The 13725-nt window shown below is 40.3% G+C and overlaps 1 protein-coding gene across 1 annotated transcript; it reads left to right on the forward strand.

Moving 5' to 3' along the window:
• The first annotated feature begins 8229 nt into the window (after nt 1–8229).
• LOC147336728 (uncharacterized) lies at nt 8230–13017 on the forward strand. Its single transcript, XM_086265516.1, has 11 exons — nt 8230–8301; nt 8543–8660; nt 8753–8821; nt 8984–9153; nt 9682–9755; nt 9827–9886; nt 10010–10058; nt 10491–10579; nt 10952–11010; nt 12135–12302; nt 12896–13017. Exons 1-11 carry the CDS (start codon nt 8230–8232, stop codon nt 13015–13017), a joined length of 1050 nt encoding a protein of 349 aa, XP_086121642.1.
• The last annotated feature ends 708 nt before the right edge of the window (nt 13018–13725 follow it).

Genomic DNA, 13725 nt, shown 5'->3' on the forward strand with positions numbered 1-13725 from the left:
TTTTAAAGTACCAAAAGGTACTTTAAAAGTACCTTTTGGTACTTTAATTGTCAGGGTCGTAGGACTGGGCGACCCAGGACCCCTGGGTAGTCATGGACCTGTTATATTATTATGTATTTTTGGTGTTGCTTCCCCTTCTCTATGCTTGTACATATATGTGTGTGTGTGGGTGGCTGTGTGTCTGAGCACTTGTTTATAGGTGCCGTCAGGCCTGGGGGGTGTGGCCCTGCTAGGGGACTGGCCACACCCGAAGCCACACACCTGTTGCTGATCAGGCCTCGTCGGGGGAGCTACTTAATAGAGTCTTGGAGCTCCCACTGGCGCGGGATCATTGCTTGGGACTCCACGTTAGTTACCCAGCTTAGGTTTTGTCGTGAAGTGTATGCCTGCCATTGTTTAGTGTCCTGACAGCTGCCGCTATTGTTTCCCGCGGGAGGAGCGTGGAAGGCCTGAAGAGCAGCGAGCACCGGGAGTGCAGACATGGGAGCAGAGAGCACTAGGAGGACACGACACGGGAGTCTGGGGAAAACACGGGGATTTATTGTTGTTTTGTACCACACACTGTAAATAAACGCACTGCTTGTACTTAGAGCACCGTGCCTGGGTCCTCCTTCCCCACACCCCCCACGGTTTGCCATGCCAAACCGTGACATTAATGGCACACATGTTAATGTTAGCCATTTAAATATTAGCAGTTAGCTGAGGCCACAAGAAGAAGAGGCCCTAGAAGAACAATGGATGATAAGATTAGATTTTCAAGACTAGGCAGAGACGTGTTTTCCTTTACTGTCTCTTACAGAGGAGGGAGCAGATACCAGACGAGGTCACGGAGGTACGGGGAGGATTCGCAGCAGACAGCAAGACTGCCACGTCCATGCGAGAGAGCGATGGCTACGATAATCTCTGTTTTTGTCTCCCTATATAATGTTGTACAGCCCATGTGAGGGTTATCCTCTCTGTGAACCAGATGCTTGATTTCACACAGAGGTCCACCAACTGAATTTGATCAGTTATGGAACGATTTACCTCGACAGGCTCCTTCACTCGCTGCTTTTAAACCTCCTTTAAAACACACTTTTACTCCCTGACCTTTGACCCAGTGTGACATGTTGACTCACTACCTCAGACAGCTTAAAAATAGTCTTTTTGTTTTTTGGTGCTGCCTAAAAGAACCGTAAAATATCTGTCCTATATACAGTTATGTTCATATATTTTTGTACTACATCAGGAAACTCAAAAACATAGTTTGTAATATTTTAATCCTTATTTTTAAAACTGTTTTTGTCATTTTTCTTCTCCCATTGCATCAAAAATCATTATTTACACTGAATAAATGAGTCAGCAGCTCTCTTACATTGCTGCTGCAGGTTCATTACTGAACTCTGGAGGTATTTCTTTGGACCGGTCACTCCTCACAGACACACAGCTGGATGCTGCAGATCCTGCTGCATCCTCTTCCTCCATCTTCTTGATGTCAGGGTGGAGTTAGTCTGAGAGGCAAACACATACACTCAGAGGTGCTGTTGTACTGGAAGCATCACACTGACGGGTTTCTAAAGTTCTCATTGATCATTTCATGGAGTTTCTGTGGTAAACACTGTCCTGTGACGTATGTGTTATGGTGAGGGTCATGAGGGCTAACCCTCCTTACTCCTCATATTTCAGCCTGAAGCACAATAACAGCCTAAACCTAACCAAGAGGCTGTAACCTCAAAGGGACTTCATGGTTAGAAATAAAGGTTCAATGAAATGAAGCATATCATCAAAACATGAGTTCCAACTTTAAAAGAAGCATCCACACGATGACGGCACAGCAGAGGAGCACTTTCTCTAACACACTGATTCAGTTCCACTGACACAAGGACACACACAGGAAGGCACACACACACAAGCCTTTATAAGAAACAACACAATCATCTGCGCTTGACTTGTCAATCCAAGTCCTTAGCCCATGAGCCCGCGGTATCAGACCACAGATATTCCCTTACTTTGAAAAAATAAAGCCAGTTTTCAGAACAGACCTGATGTTTACAAAACTGAGGTAATAGTCTTTGGCGCCAAAGAAAAACGATTACAGGTCACCAGAGAACTTCAATCTATACATCTAAAAACCACAAACCAGGCGAGAAATTTGGGTGTAGTGATGGATGCAGACCTAAACTTAGAAAAACACATTAAGACAATAACAAAGTCAGCTTACTATCACCTCAAGAATATTTCAAGGATAAAAGATCTGATGTCTCAACAGGACCTGGAAAAACTAGTCCATGCATTCATCTTTAGTAGGCTTGATTACTGTAACAGCATCTTTACAGGTCTACCTAAAAAATCAGTCAGACAACTACAGCTCATTCAGAACTCTGCTGCTCGAGTCCTCACTAAGACCAAAAAAGTGGACCACATCAGTCCAGCTCTGAGGTCTTTACACTGGCTGCCTGTCCGTCAAAGGATAGACTTTAAAGTTCTAATGTTGGTCTATAAAGCTCTGAATGGTTTAGGACCAAAATACATCAGTGACCTCCTGACCCAGTATGAACCTTCCAGATCCCTCAGGTCATCTGGATCCGGTCTTTTATCAGTTCCCAGAGTCAGAACCAGACACGGAGAAGCTGCATTCAGCTTTTATGCTCCTTATATCTGGAACAAACTCCCAGAAAGCCTCAGATCAGCTGAAACACTCAGTTTATTTAAATCCAGGTTGAAGACTCACCTATTCTCACCTGCATTTGAATAAAGCACCAAATCCACACTTTTAAGCTTAAATTTCAAAACTTACATTAACTACTGATTTTATCTACTGTTCTGATTTTATCTGTTTTGATTTTATATACTGTTTTGTTTGTTTGTTTGTTTGTTTGTTTGTTTGTTTGTTTGTTAAGTGGGTTTAGAGCTCTGGGTAGCTCCCCAGCTGGGTCTAGACTGGGTCTAGAGAGTATTTTAAATTCAGGGAATTTAAAATAGAAAGTAGCTCGTCCACAGAAGGACTGGTAGCTCCCCTTACGATAAGGGTTCAGATCGCGCGAACAGGTGTGGGTTTAGAGCTCTGGGTAGCTCCCCAGCTGGGTCTAGACTGGGTCTAGAGAGTATTTTAAATTCAGGGAATTTAAAATAGAAAGTAGCTCGTCCACAGAAGGACTGGTAGCTCCCCTTACGATAAGGGTTCAGATCGCGCGAACAGGTGTGAATGTGTGTGTTTAGTTAGTTTGTTTGTTTGCTTGTTTTAATCAATTTTAAATCATGCTTTTTATCTGTTTTTGTTTCTAATGTCTCTGTAAAGCACTTTGAATCACCTTGTTGTTGAATTGTGCTATACAAATAAATTTGCCTTGCCTTGCCTTATGCTACAGCCTGTTTACCAATATAATCAATATCAGATATCAGAGCAACAGAAACCTCGGTGATCAGGACGCTGGGACTGAGAACAGGAAGTGGCTCAAACGTCACAGTTTCATAACGTCACCCTGAACTCCACTCACGGAGTTTCTGACGCCATTGTAGTTTTAAAACCCGTGATAAAGGCGGGGCTTGCTGTGAATCCGCACGCTCATTGGCTAATAGCTCGGGATTGACACATCGTTATCCAATGAGCGTGCGGGAACTTCCGACATAAAGTTGTTTCCTTTGAAAAACCAAAGTCTGATTATTTTTGCCTCCACTGACGGAGCCTGTCGTTCCCGCCACAGAGACACAGTAATGTCAGAGCGGTGTTAACACTCACCCTGCCTCAGCACAGCTCTCACTCTCCTCCTGCTCTCTCACACTAAACGGAGGCTCAGCTAAACTCACTTCCTCTCTACTTACAGGAAACCAGCGCTCAGAGGAGCCGACCGGCCTCACATTTCACCCACAGACACGAACAGTGTGGAATTATTTTATGTCATAAGAAGAAACATATTCATGTTAACACTCACCTACCTCAGCTCCACCTTCCTCCTCCTCTCAACGGAGGCTTTCACTTTCACTACTGCTCCCTAAACACAGAGGATGCTGGGACTTGTAGTGTTTTTCCTTCTGGTGCGGTCTTCCTCTTTGTTTGTTTGTGTTTGTGTTCAAGTTATTTCGATCATGTAAACATCAACAGGACACGTGAAGCCACACAGAGTTTGTATGTCGAGGTGGGTAGGAGAGTTTGAGGGTTTGGGGAGGGGTCAGAGGGAAGAGGTCTCTCAGTCTGGACAATCCACATTGATGGCACAAGGCTTCAGGCTTAAAGTTAAATTTAAATAAATGTGAACTATTGGCATTAAAGGAGTGTCATTCACAATTACTGTACGGTATAAAGGTGAAGAAGGAGGTAGAATATTTGGGCATCATAATTTCAAAAGATCACAAAGTCTTAGAAAAAGTAAATATTTCAGATAATGTTGACAAATGTAAGACAATCTTAAATAAGTGGTTACAAAGAGACATCACCATTTTTGGAAGAATATTATTAACCAAAATAGATAGTTTATCTAGATTTATATATCCACCTTACTCTTTATCAATATCAAATAAAGTTATTAAAACAATTAATAGCTTGAATTTTAATTTTATTTGGAGCAATAAGTGCCATTATATATCTAAAGATGATTTGGTTAAACCATACAATGAAGGTGGTGGAAACGCAATTGACTTTGATATAATGAATGGTGTTTTGAAACTTAAATGGTTAAAATCCTTCCTAAATAATCCACACTCCATTTGGTTTTTTATACCAAGTAAGGTCTTTGACACATTGGGGGGTATCGATTTTCTCCTAAAGTGTGACTTTGAAATTACTAAGCTACCTGTTAAACTCTCTGAATTCCATAAACAGGTCCTTCTTTATTGGAAAATGTTATTTAAACATAATTTCACTCCACATAAAAGCCCAATTTGGAACAATAGATATATACTGATGAACAGAAAATCTATTTTTATTCAAGATTGGTTATCAAAAGGTGTTTGGGCAATTGCCCATTTTGTAGATGAGGAAGGACATGTTCTAGGACATCAAGATTTTTGCCAAGAGTTTAATATCCAATGTTCTAAAAGTAAATTTAATCGGGTCATAAAATCCATTCCATTGTCACTTAAAAACATAGTTGTAAATGATATAATATATTCTGACATCTCCCCCAAGTTAAGGCAATTATATATAGATGGTATTCGATTTTGTGATGTTAAATGCAATAATAAGTTTCTAAGATCTTCATTAAGGAGTCTTTATTCTCCAAATTTACTTAGATATTTAAAAGATTTCCAAAGGGAAGAAATTGAAAAAATAAGAACTGATTATATCACCTTCCCTATCCCTCCTAAAGGGAAAGAAGTCCAATTTAAAATCTTGAATAAAATTTACCCAACAAATAGACTCCTTGGTGATAGATTCAAAATAGAAACTGGTAATTGTGTATTTTGTGAAACAGAAGAGGAGGATTTGGACCATCTATTCTTTTTGTGCAATTTTATACAAATATTTTGGTTGGATTTTCATACCTGGCTTTATTCCAGTGGGATTCAAATTACCCCATTTACCTTAAATATGATAATGTTTGGAGTGTTTTTGAAAGAAAAGAAAGCTAATTATGGTGTTAATGTGTTATTAATCTTGTGCAAGCAATTTATACATAAATGTCGTTTTTTTTTAAGACCAAACCAACACTAGCTTACTGGAAAAATGACTTAAACCTGTTGGTTAAATCTTTGACTTTAGTTAAAAAGAAAAAGGCTACTTTTTTGTTTCCTTTGTGGAAGATTTTGATTTAGTGAGTTAATAATCTGTTAAATTATGTGACCCCATCTTTATATTTTCTTTTTCCTATGTATGAAAGTTGCAAATATGTAAGGAATGTTTATTCTCTGAATGTGTAATATATGGTGCATTTTGTTTGTATGTTAATCTTACTAATAAAAAAACATTGATGGCACAAGAGCATCTGGCTGCAGCCACAGGGGAGCGCCATATTGCGACCTCCACACTAACCGGAAACACGTGACCTCGACAGTAACCAGAAACACGTCACTTCAGTTAAATCGACTTTGACAGCGAAAACTAAATTGTATTTTTGTTACTATTGATGCTGCTGATAAATAAATTTGATTCTAAGTGTTTTTTAAACAATTTGGGTTCATTGAAAAAAATCACCATCCCTTCAGCTTGTTTGTGGCCAAAAGTGTCCATGTGTTATGTTTTTGTTTCTTTGCTACTTTTTCTGCATAAAGTTTTTTTCTGAAATATAAAATAGTCATTACTTTTTACATTTTTAATCCTTCAAACACCCTTTTCTAGTACAATGCACTTGTTTGAAGACAACCTCAAAACTCACCATTTCATATATCAGCAGTGCTACTGGAAATTATTGTACAGTGGTCCCTCACTGTAACGCGGTTCACCTTTCGCAGACTTGCTGTTTCGCTGATTTTTTTCTCTTTAACAGCACATTGTGTTGTGCGTTCTGATTGCTGTAGACCATTGTCAATCAATCTAATGCTTTGTCTTCTGCACGGCAGCGGTCACCAACACCCGGGCCCGTTTGGTACCGCGCCGCGAGAGTTGAGGCTCGGGTGTGAAGTGTATGGTTTTCAGGGTTTTTAATCGTTAAGTCGGGTTCCCTGGGTCTTTTCCCGTGTTGTGGTCATGTGTCTTATTTTGAAAGAACTATTTTACCGTTACCATAGCGACCAGAGAGCATTAAGAAGCAGAGAGGAGGATGTTACTCTCAATGTTGTTGGTGCATTTCAGGAGGACGCTGCTAATAAAGTTATACAATCACACAGTGATTTACAAAATACCACCGTTTTTGTCTTTGTCTCTATCATTTTATTTTGTTGTATTTATCTGCGACACCTTAAAGGCCGCTCCGTGAAAATATTGTCTGACAAATCAAACTGGACCGTGGTGCAAAAAAGCTTGGAGACCGCTGCTGTACAGTACAGAAGGAGTTTAGTTTGTCGAATTTATATAAATCTTCGATCGCTAGCAGTGTAACTCTGAAGTGCTGTACTGTATGTTTGTACGTTTTCTCCCCGACAAACACAACAATGCCGACGAAACGTTTTGCACGGTTTCATTGTATAATACTGGACTTATGTTTCTACGAAGGTTTGAACTTTAAGAGTGTTTAAACAAAAGAAAAAAGTGTGAAAATGTTTGTGTCTGTCTGAGGAAAGTATATAAACAACCCGTTCTCACTCCCGACGAGTAAAATACTGACGATTTTTCACGTCCCTTAACTTCTCATGCTGACGCTAAAGGTACCCTTCCACGTTTTTATGAGACGCTGTGGGTTGTCAATTCATTCCAATATGAACCCGCTCGCGGCGATAAGACACGCTTCGAGCAGAGGCTCCAGCCATCCATTTACTCCAATAATAACATGACGAAACATGACGCCGTGAAGCACGATCTAACTGGAGAACCGGGGACCCTCTCCCCCGACGTGTTTTTCTCCCTAATCCAAAGCTTTCTTTGAATGACATCGTTAACATTTCTCAACAAAAACACATGAAAGTGTCACTGATAAGTCAACAATAAAATCGCTTCATGTTGTGGCCATCACACAGTGTTTTCCAAATTGATTCACGATCTGAGAGTGCGTAGATTTAATGTACATAATCCTTGGTTGGGTTTATTATTTTTATTTCACACGTAAGACACATTTATAGTTTTATTCACCATTCCTGTTAGTTTTGGATGCCCTCGGCTCCAACCAATCAGACGCAACATGTGTAAGCAAAGGAGAGAACGGAGAGACCCGTTTATAAGAATAAGAAAAAGGAGGCGGAATTGATTAATTCTAATGCAGGTATGTAAAAAATACATGACTACAAAGTAGTCATATATTTAGAATAATAGCTTGATGTGTGTTTCAAAGTTTGTTTTTCATAAAAGCTTCAAACAAACAGAGATGACTCATCTCGGAAACGATTTAAGTCATTTAAAAATGGCTACAGCTACCGTCAGCATGCTTGCTGGGTAGAGCACGGTAACGACTACACGTGGCTACTGCAGCATTAGCCATTTCATCCAACGATGGATTAAATCTATTACAAACATTAAAGCACTTGTGTGTTGCAAAATGGCCTCACATGGTGTGTAAAGCAGTTTTTGCGCTAAGAGTTCTGCTAGCTCTTTACAAACTGATGATGCTAGCGTTAATTGCTAACATTAACCAGAGTGTCAAGACTGAAAATCATTTGAATTGCGTTAGTTATGTGTTTATGTCACTGAGTTCTGCAAAAATCTCTTTCTTCTTTAGTTTGAAAATGAGTGATTCAGAGGATCCCGAGCTGGAGGAAGAGCGTCAAGCTGCTGACAAACTCCTTCAAGACATGCAGGTAACATTTTTTTAATGTGATGTAGTGGAAACAATTGTTAAAGAAGGAACACACTTGTCTAATTTATTGTACGTAGTAAACGTTATATTATTTGATATATATATATATATTTTTTTACATTTTATATATGTGTATGTAAGTTTATGTGAAATTAAGTTGGTTAACTTAAGATGTTTGATAATCTTTGCTTTAATCATGGACTGTATTTTAGGTGTTGCATTTTTTCTTGTTAATTGCGTAGAATGATGCACAGAGTGAACCTCAACCAAGACCAGTGCGCTGGAAAAAACGTGACAGACACGGAGATTTTATTCCTCAAAGACCATCATCCAGTCGAAGTACTAGTTGCCATGTGGTCAGTATTCTCACAACCATTGATTTTATCTCACAACTTGTTTTCACCAAAGAATTTCAGTAAGTAAATATTCTTCGATCTCTTTTTCCCCCCCAGTGTCTGCAGATCAGCATCAATGGCCACGTGAAGAACCTAGTTATGTTGCCAGTGTCAACCCAACAAAAGGTACTTTACCTTCTTTTATATCTTGTGATTCCTTTTTTAAAGTTTGCTTTTATATTTGTTGTTATAGTTGAGTTAGGCAGGGCTTTTGTGCAGTCCTAAGAAACATACTGCCTAGAGTGTTTTTCACTTTGTGGAAGAGTTTCTTTCTTTTTTTTCTGTTAGTGTGTGGAACTGAGGTGCTTCGTCAGGAGCTCCTTCAGTGGTTGGAGGATGGAGAAGAGGACGCAGCCATGACTTGTGAGACATCGTCTGAGGCAGCTGCTACTCACTGGGAGATCAGAAACATGGTGTCCTTGCAAAAGTGGAAAGAGGCCAGGCCTTGTCTTATAGACAATATTGTTGCGGCTACTCCAACCAATGGCCGCGGCAGGCTAAACATGAGGACACCGATGACGTGCAACAACTAACGCACAGAACACTTCTGTATCATTTGCTTCTTTATTTCCACATGCAACTGTCCAAACTATAAATCAGCACATCAACTGTCAAACAAACGCACAGACTGCACAAGCAAATAACTGCAACTTACAAATAAATGCACCAGCTACTATATCAAAATTCCAAACTGGTCTATGGCAGCAATTAGTGCATAAATATACAAACACCATCAAGTTATAGTCAAATATATCAAATCATTCAAATTGTGCTCAAGTTGCGCTCAAGTTGCGGTCAACAGAAAGTTTTCCCTCGTGCTCACCCTACCTTCTGCTCATCACATCAGGTGCTGTGAACAAGTGAGTGCAACCACATTTACCTTATACCACACCCATGAGACACGCCCCACACCCATGCACCAATACAGTGAGTCCATTTAAACCAACTCACTTAGACAGACGGAAACAACTCATATGGCTCCTACAAATATGTTAGCTACTCTGGATCCACAGTCACACCGTGTGTGTCAGTGTGGCAAACAAGTAGTTGTGAGGTGTCTGGACTGACTGTCTCTTCCATTCCTTTGTGCTGACTGTGATATTGCAGTTCACACACGCTTTATCCTGCACAGCAGAGAGGCAGTAACAGGAGGGTTTTTGCAGCCTTCATCAGAGTTTCACAGGCCAATAGGTACGGTTTTTAAGTCCTATGCATTTCTTGCTATGTACTATGAGTGTGTGCTGTTATTGTATATTTATTGTGTATCATTTAATTTCCAATTCTTTTTATATATATTGTGTGTTTTACTGTTAGTTCGGCTGTTGCCTGTGCAAAGGCCAGACTGTGTGTGACTGCCCAGCAGGTAACGTTGAGGTTTCACCCAGTGCAATTGTGGCTCTTGTAACCATAAATGGTAAGTTGCTCTTTTGTCACACAGTACATACACAATAGATGTGTTTGCAGGTTTTAGTGCAAATTGTACATTGCTACATTGTTTTGAATTACCCTCGGCCCGCAGTATATGTGGGCACCTGTCAAAGGTCATTTGGATTTACCAGACCGCTTTGAAAACAACATGAAATCTTCACAACATGAAAAAAATGAATGTGTTTGTTGAGCCATTACTGGATTTCTCCTTATCCTTCCTAAAGGCCGTTATAACCTTGCACTGCCAGTGGTGAGCTGCACCAGCTTTGACCTAATGTGGTCCCCCTCAGTTAAGGACATCCTGGGTGGTGGATATTGGCCTGGCACCTTAAATTTCTGCACCCTGTTTTCAATGGATGTCTTTCAGTCTTTCTATGACATTAAGAAGCTGCAGCAGGGATGTCACTTAAGGCCTTTGTCAAAGTGCTGGATGAACGAACAGCCCATTTTGGAAGGGTGAGTTTCTAAATTTGTCAAGTTTAAGGAAATTGTGCAAATCAATGTTTATGATGACTGTCCTTGAATATTCCGTTGTTTGTCCTCTACTTAAAAGACTGGCCGAATATCAGCTGATGCCTTCAGTAAAAGTTTCTTGGAGTGGAGTGCTGTAAAGTGTGAGGTGGACAGGATGTGCAAGGAGCCATGCTTTAGCTGCCCTGCCTGCACTCCAGACATGCTCGCCGTGTCAGTTGATGGAAACCACAAGCTTTATCGCTTTCAATAAAATGCAAGGTACGTTATGCATTGTGGACATAAATCAAATATGGATTTGTACAAAAATTGAATTTTGATGTTTCTTTTCAAACAACTGTCACTGTGTTCGTTCAGCACTTCAGAGCAGGGGAACTTTGAAGGTGTCTTCATTGAAGAAGATGAGGAGTTGCTGAGTTTGTGAAATACATCCAGAGACACACAAATGATGTAAGATACACATATATATCAGTGCTGTCAGCGTTAATCTTGTTAAAATGATGTTAACGCCATAACCATATACTCATACGTGTGTGTGTGTGGATACATATTTGGATGGGTGGATATTTATTTTGTTTTTCTCTTGTGCATGCAGGGCGAACAGACATGCTGAGCCTCCTGGCTTTGGGCTGGAACAAAAGGAAAGTGGAACAACTGGGCCGCACTTTGAGCCAGAGAGATCTAAAGGTCATTTTTTTCAACACCCATTTTAATGTGTGTGGTAATGGGGGAAAACACCAGTACTCTAAAAATGTCCATATGAATGACATTTATTAATGTATTCTTAGATCATAAGGATCTTTAGAGAACAAGTGGAGCCTGAATGCGAGCAGAAATGAGCTGGGTGTGGATGACGACACGCTGCAGCAATGGGCTGAAGGTGAGTCTCAATATAATGCACTCGTGTATAACAACAGGACCCACCATGGCCTCATTAAAGAACTTAGAGTTAAGATCTTTCTGCCAGTGTCAACAAACAATGAAAAATAAGCCTTGTAAAAGCAGAATTGATGGCAGAGTTGTTGCGTTTGATCAAATTGGATTGGACCTGGGTTGAAGTGATGTCGTACTAGTTGGTTTTATAAAGCTGAACACCAACATACTTGTTATCTCATGATAATGCAGCACATGAAGGCCACTCCTTGTCTTATAATGAATATCATCAAGTCAGTGATTACAGAGTCCACTGTAGTTTGGTGACTGTTACTCATCCTGTGTTCTGATTAATATTCCTCTCACTTAGAAACGGATCAAACTGATGGCAGCCTTGGAGCGTTGCAGGCACGAGTAGAGGAGCTTGTCGTCATCATCAGAGTGCGAACACAAAGTCTTTACAGACAAAATGGTGTCACAGTTTCTTTGAAATGGACCGTTTGATGCTCAGTTTGTACAGCTTGTGCAGCTACTTTATAAACAGAATAAAATCAGATCCAGGTTTGTTTAAGCTGGATGTGGTTTGTTCTAGCAAACAAATTGATGAGTGTAGATTAAAATGAATATGTATTATGTGAAGGCGTTCCTTTTTTATGATTATTTACAGATAGCAACAAGAGGCGACACAGAATTCACAAGGTCATCTTAAATGAGAAGAAACGCTTGGCGGCTGCTGTTGACGACTACAACAAGCTCGCTGAACCAACAAAGCAAATCGTATCCAGTGATGCCCTCATGCAGAGCGACGTTTGGCCCTGGCAGAGCACAAGTGAACGTAAGCTCTTGATTTCTAAATATCCTTTTTAAACAAACTCCCAGTATCTGAGCAGCAGTTGAATGTTTTGTTCTTGAATCATAATATGCTGCTATGTTTTCCCATCTGATGCTGTTAAACTGTAGCTGCTGCTGACCTCCGGACAAAGAGAAAGGTCTTTGAGAAGGTGATGGCTGTGAGGCGCCTGAGAGAGGAGGAGATGATCCTTTGCAGGGAGATGCAGCATCACTGGACAGTGTTGCGAATGCGATCTGTGGTTTTGGGGACAATCTCCTCAGACTGCAAGCACATCTTTTATTTATTTATACATTTGGTGATGAATTGATTGAAAATAATAGCAGATGCTAAAGTCTTACTGGATCTTTTACCTATATTTGGGTTGCTAGCTAACACTGCCTTCTCCCTTAAAAAAAAGTTTAATCACATGATCCTAACTCCTTGTGTTTATGAGGTTTGTTTGTTTGTTTGTTTACTTATATTTAATAGTTTTGTTGTTTTTACAGCCTCCCTTGTTGGCATGTCGGAGGATGCACAGAAAGGACTCCATAGCCTGGTTTAAAAACAAAGTGAACTGAAAGCTGAAACGCTCAAAGTAAAGGACGTGTACAAGAGAATCCTCAGCCACCAACCACTCCTGGAAATGGACTCGGAGGAGGAGGAGGACGTTCCAGACGATGCCGCTGAGAGTGATTTGAGCACTTCTGATGAAGACTGATTGTGTCATCATTGATGTTATGTTTGCTAGAATAAAAAGTTAATCACATCTGTTTAATGTGATTTTTATAATGTCTGTTTCAGAAATTGCTTATCAACAGACATTTTACATGTTGAGAAGAAAAATGTAATTCCCTTGGTGCAGTTGTTTACCCTGAATCATTCTTTCCCATCTAATTTAATGACTAGTGCACATGTTCAGATACAATAACATAATTTAATTCATGGGATGCTTTCTGGGCTGCTCAAATTACCACAAAATGTAAAAGCACCAGGCAGCACACTCACAAGGACATTTTTTGTTCAGTGTTTTGTTGAAGAAATCAACAAGTACAACTGAGATGTTTGCTGTAGTGGTGTGTTTGTTAAGAAGCATGCCAGCACACTGGTGAACTGACAGTCCCAGAATGCACCCGAGCCAGTGACTCGCCCCAGAACAAATGACATTAATTATCTAGAAAGACAACCGTGATCAAAGACTAAGTAAAAGAGTAGGAAACAAAAGATAAGGAAAGGTACTGTGGGGTAGGAAAGACAGGCCAGAGCCATGCAAAATGACCTCCAGCAGGCCACAAATATGCACGTCTGTTGAAACGGTCAGATACTGACTCCATGAGGGTGGTATGAGGGCCCGAGGTCCACAGGTGGGGGTTGTGCTTACAGCCCAACACCGTGCAGGATGTTTGGCATTTGCCAGAGAACACCAAGA

The sequence above is a fragment of the Aulonocara sp. 'chitande type north' Nkhata Bay genome, linkage group LG3, assembly GCF_057382095.1.
Source record: "Aulonocara sp. 'chitande type north' Nkhata Bay isolate Kocher_YH1m ecotype deep benthic linkage group LG3, A_spYH_male_GT1.1, whole genome shotgun sequence".
In the NCBI taxonomy this organism is placed as follows: Eukaryota; Metazoa; Chordata; class Actinopteri; order Cichliformes; family Cichlidae; genus Aulonocara; species Aulonocara sp. 'chitande type north' Nkhata Bay.

Excerpts from the sequence above, each read along its gene's own strand:
- LOC147336728 (XM_086265516.1), top strand. The coding sequence starts at position 8,230 with ATGAGTGATTCAGAGGATCCCGAGCTGGAGGAAGAGCGTCAAGCTGCT. Across the intron at positions 9,756-9,826 it reads CAAGTAGTTGTGAGGTGTCT|GCAGAGAGGCAGTAACAGGA; the intron begins GGACTGACTGTC and ends TTATCCTGCACA. Across the intron at positions 9,887-10,009 it reads AGAGTTTCACAGGCCAATAG|TTCGGCTGTTGCCTGTGCAA; the intron begins GTACGGTTTTTA and ends TTTTACTGTTAG.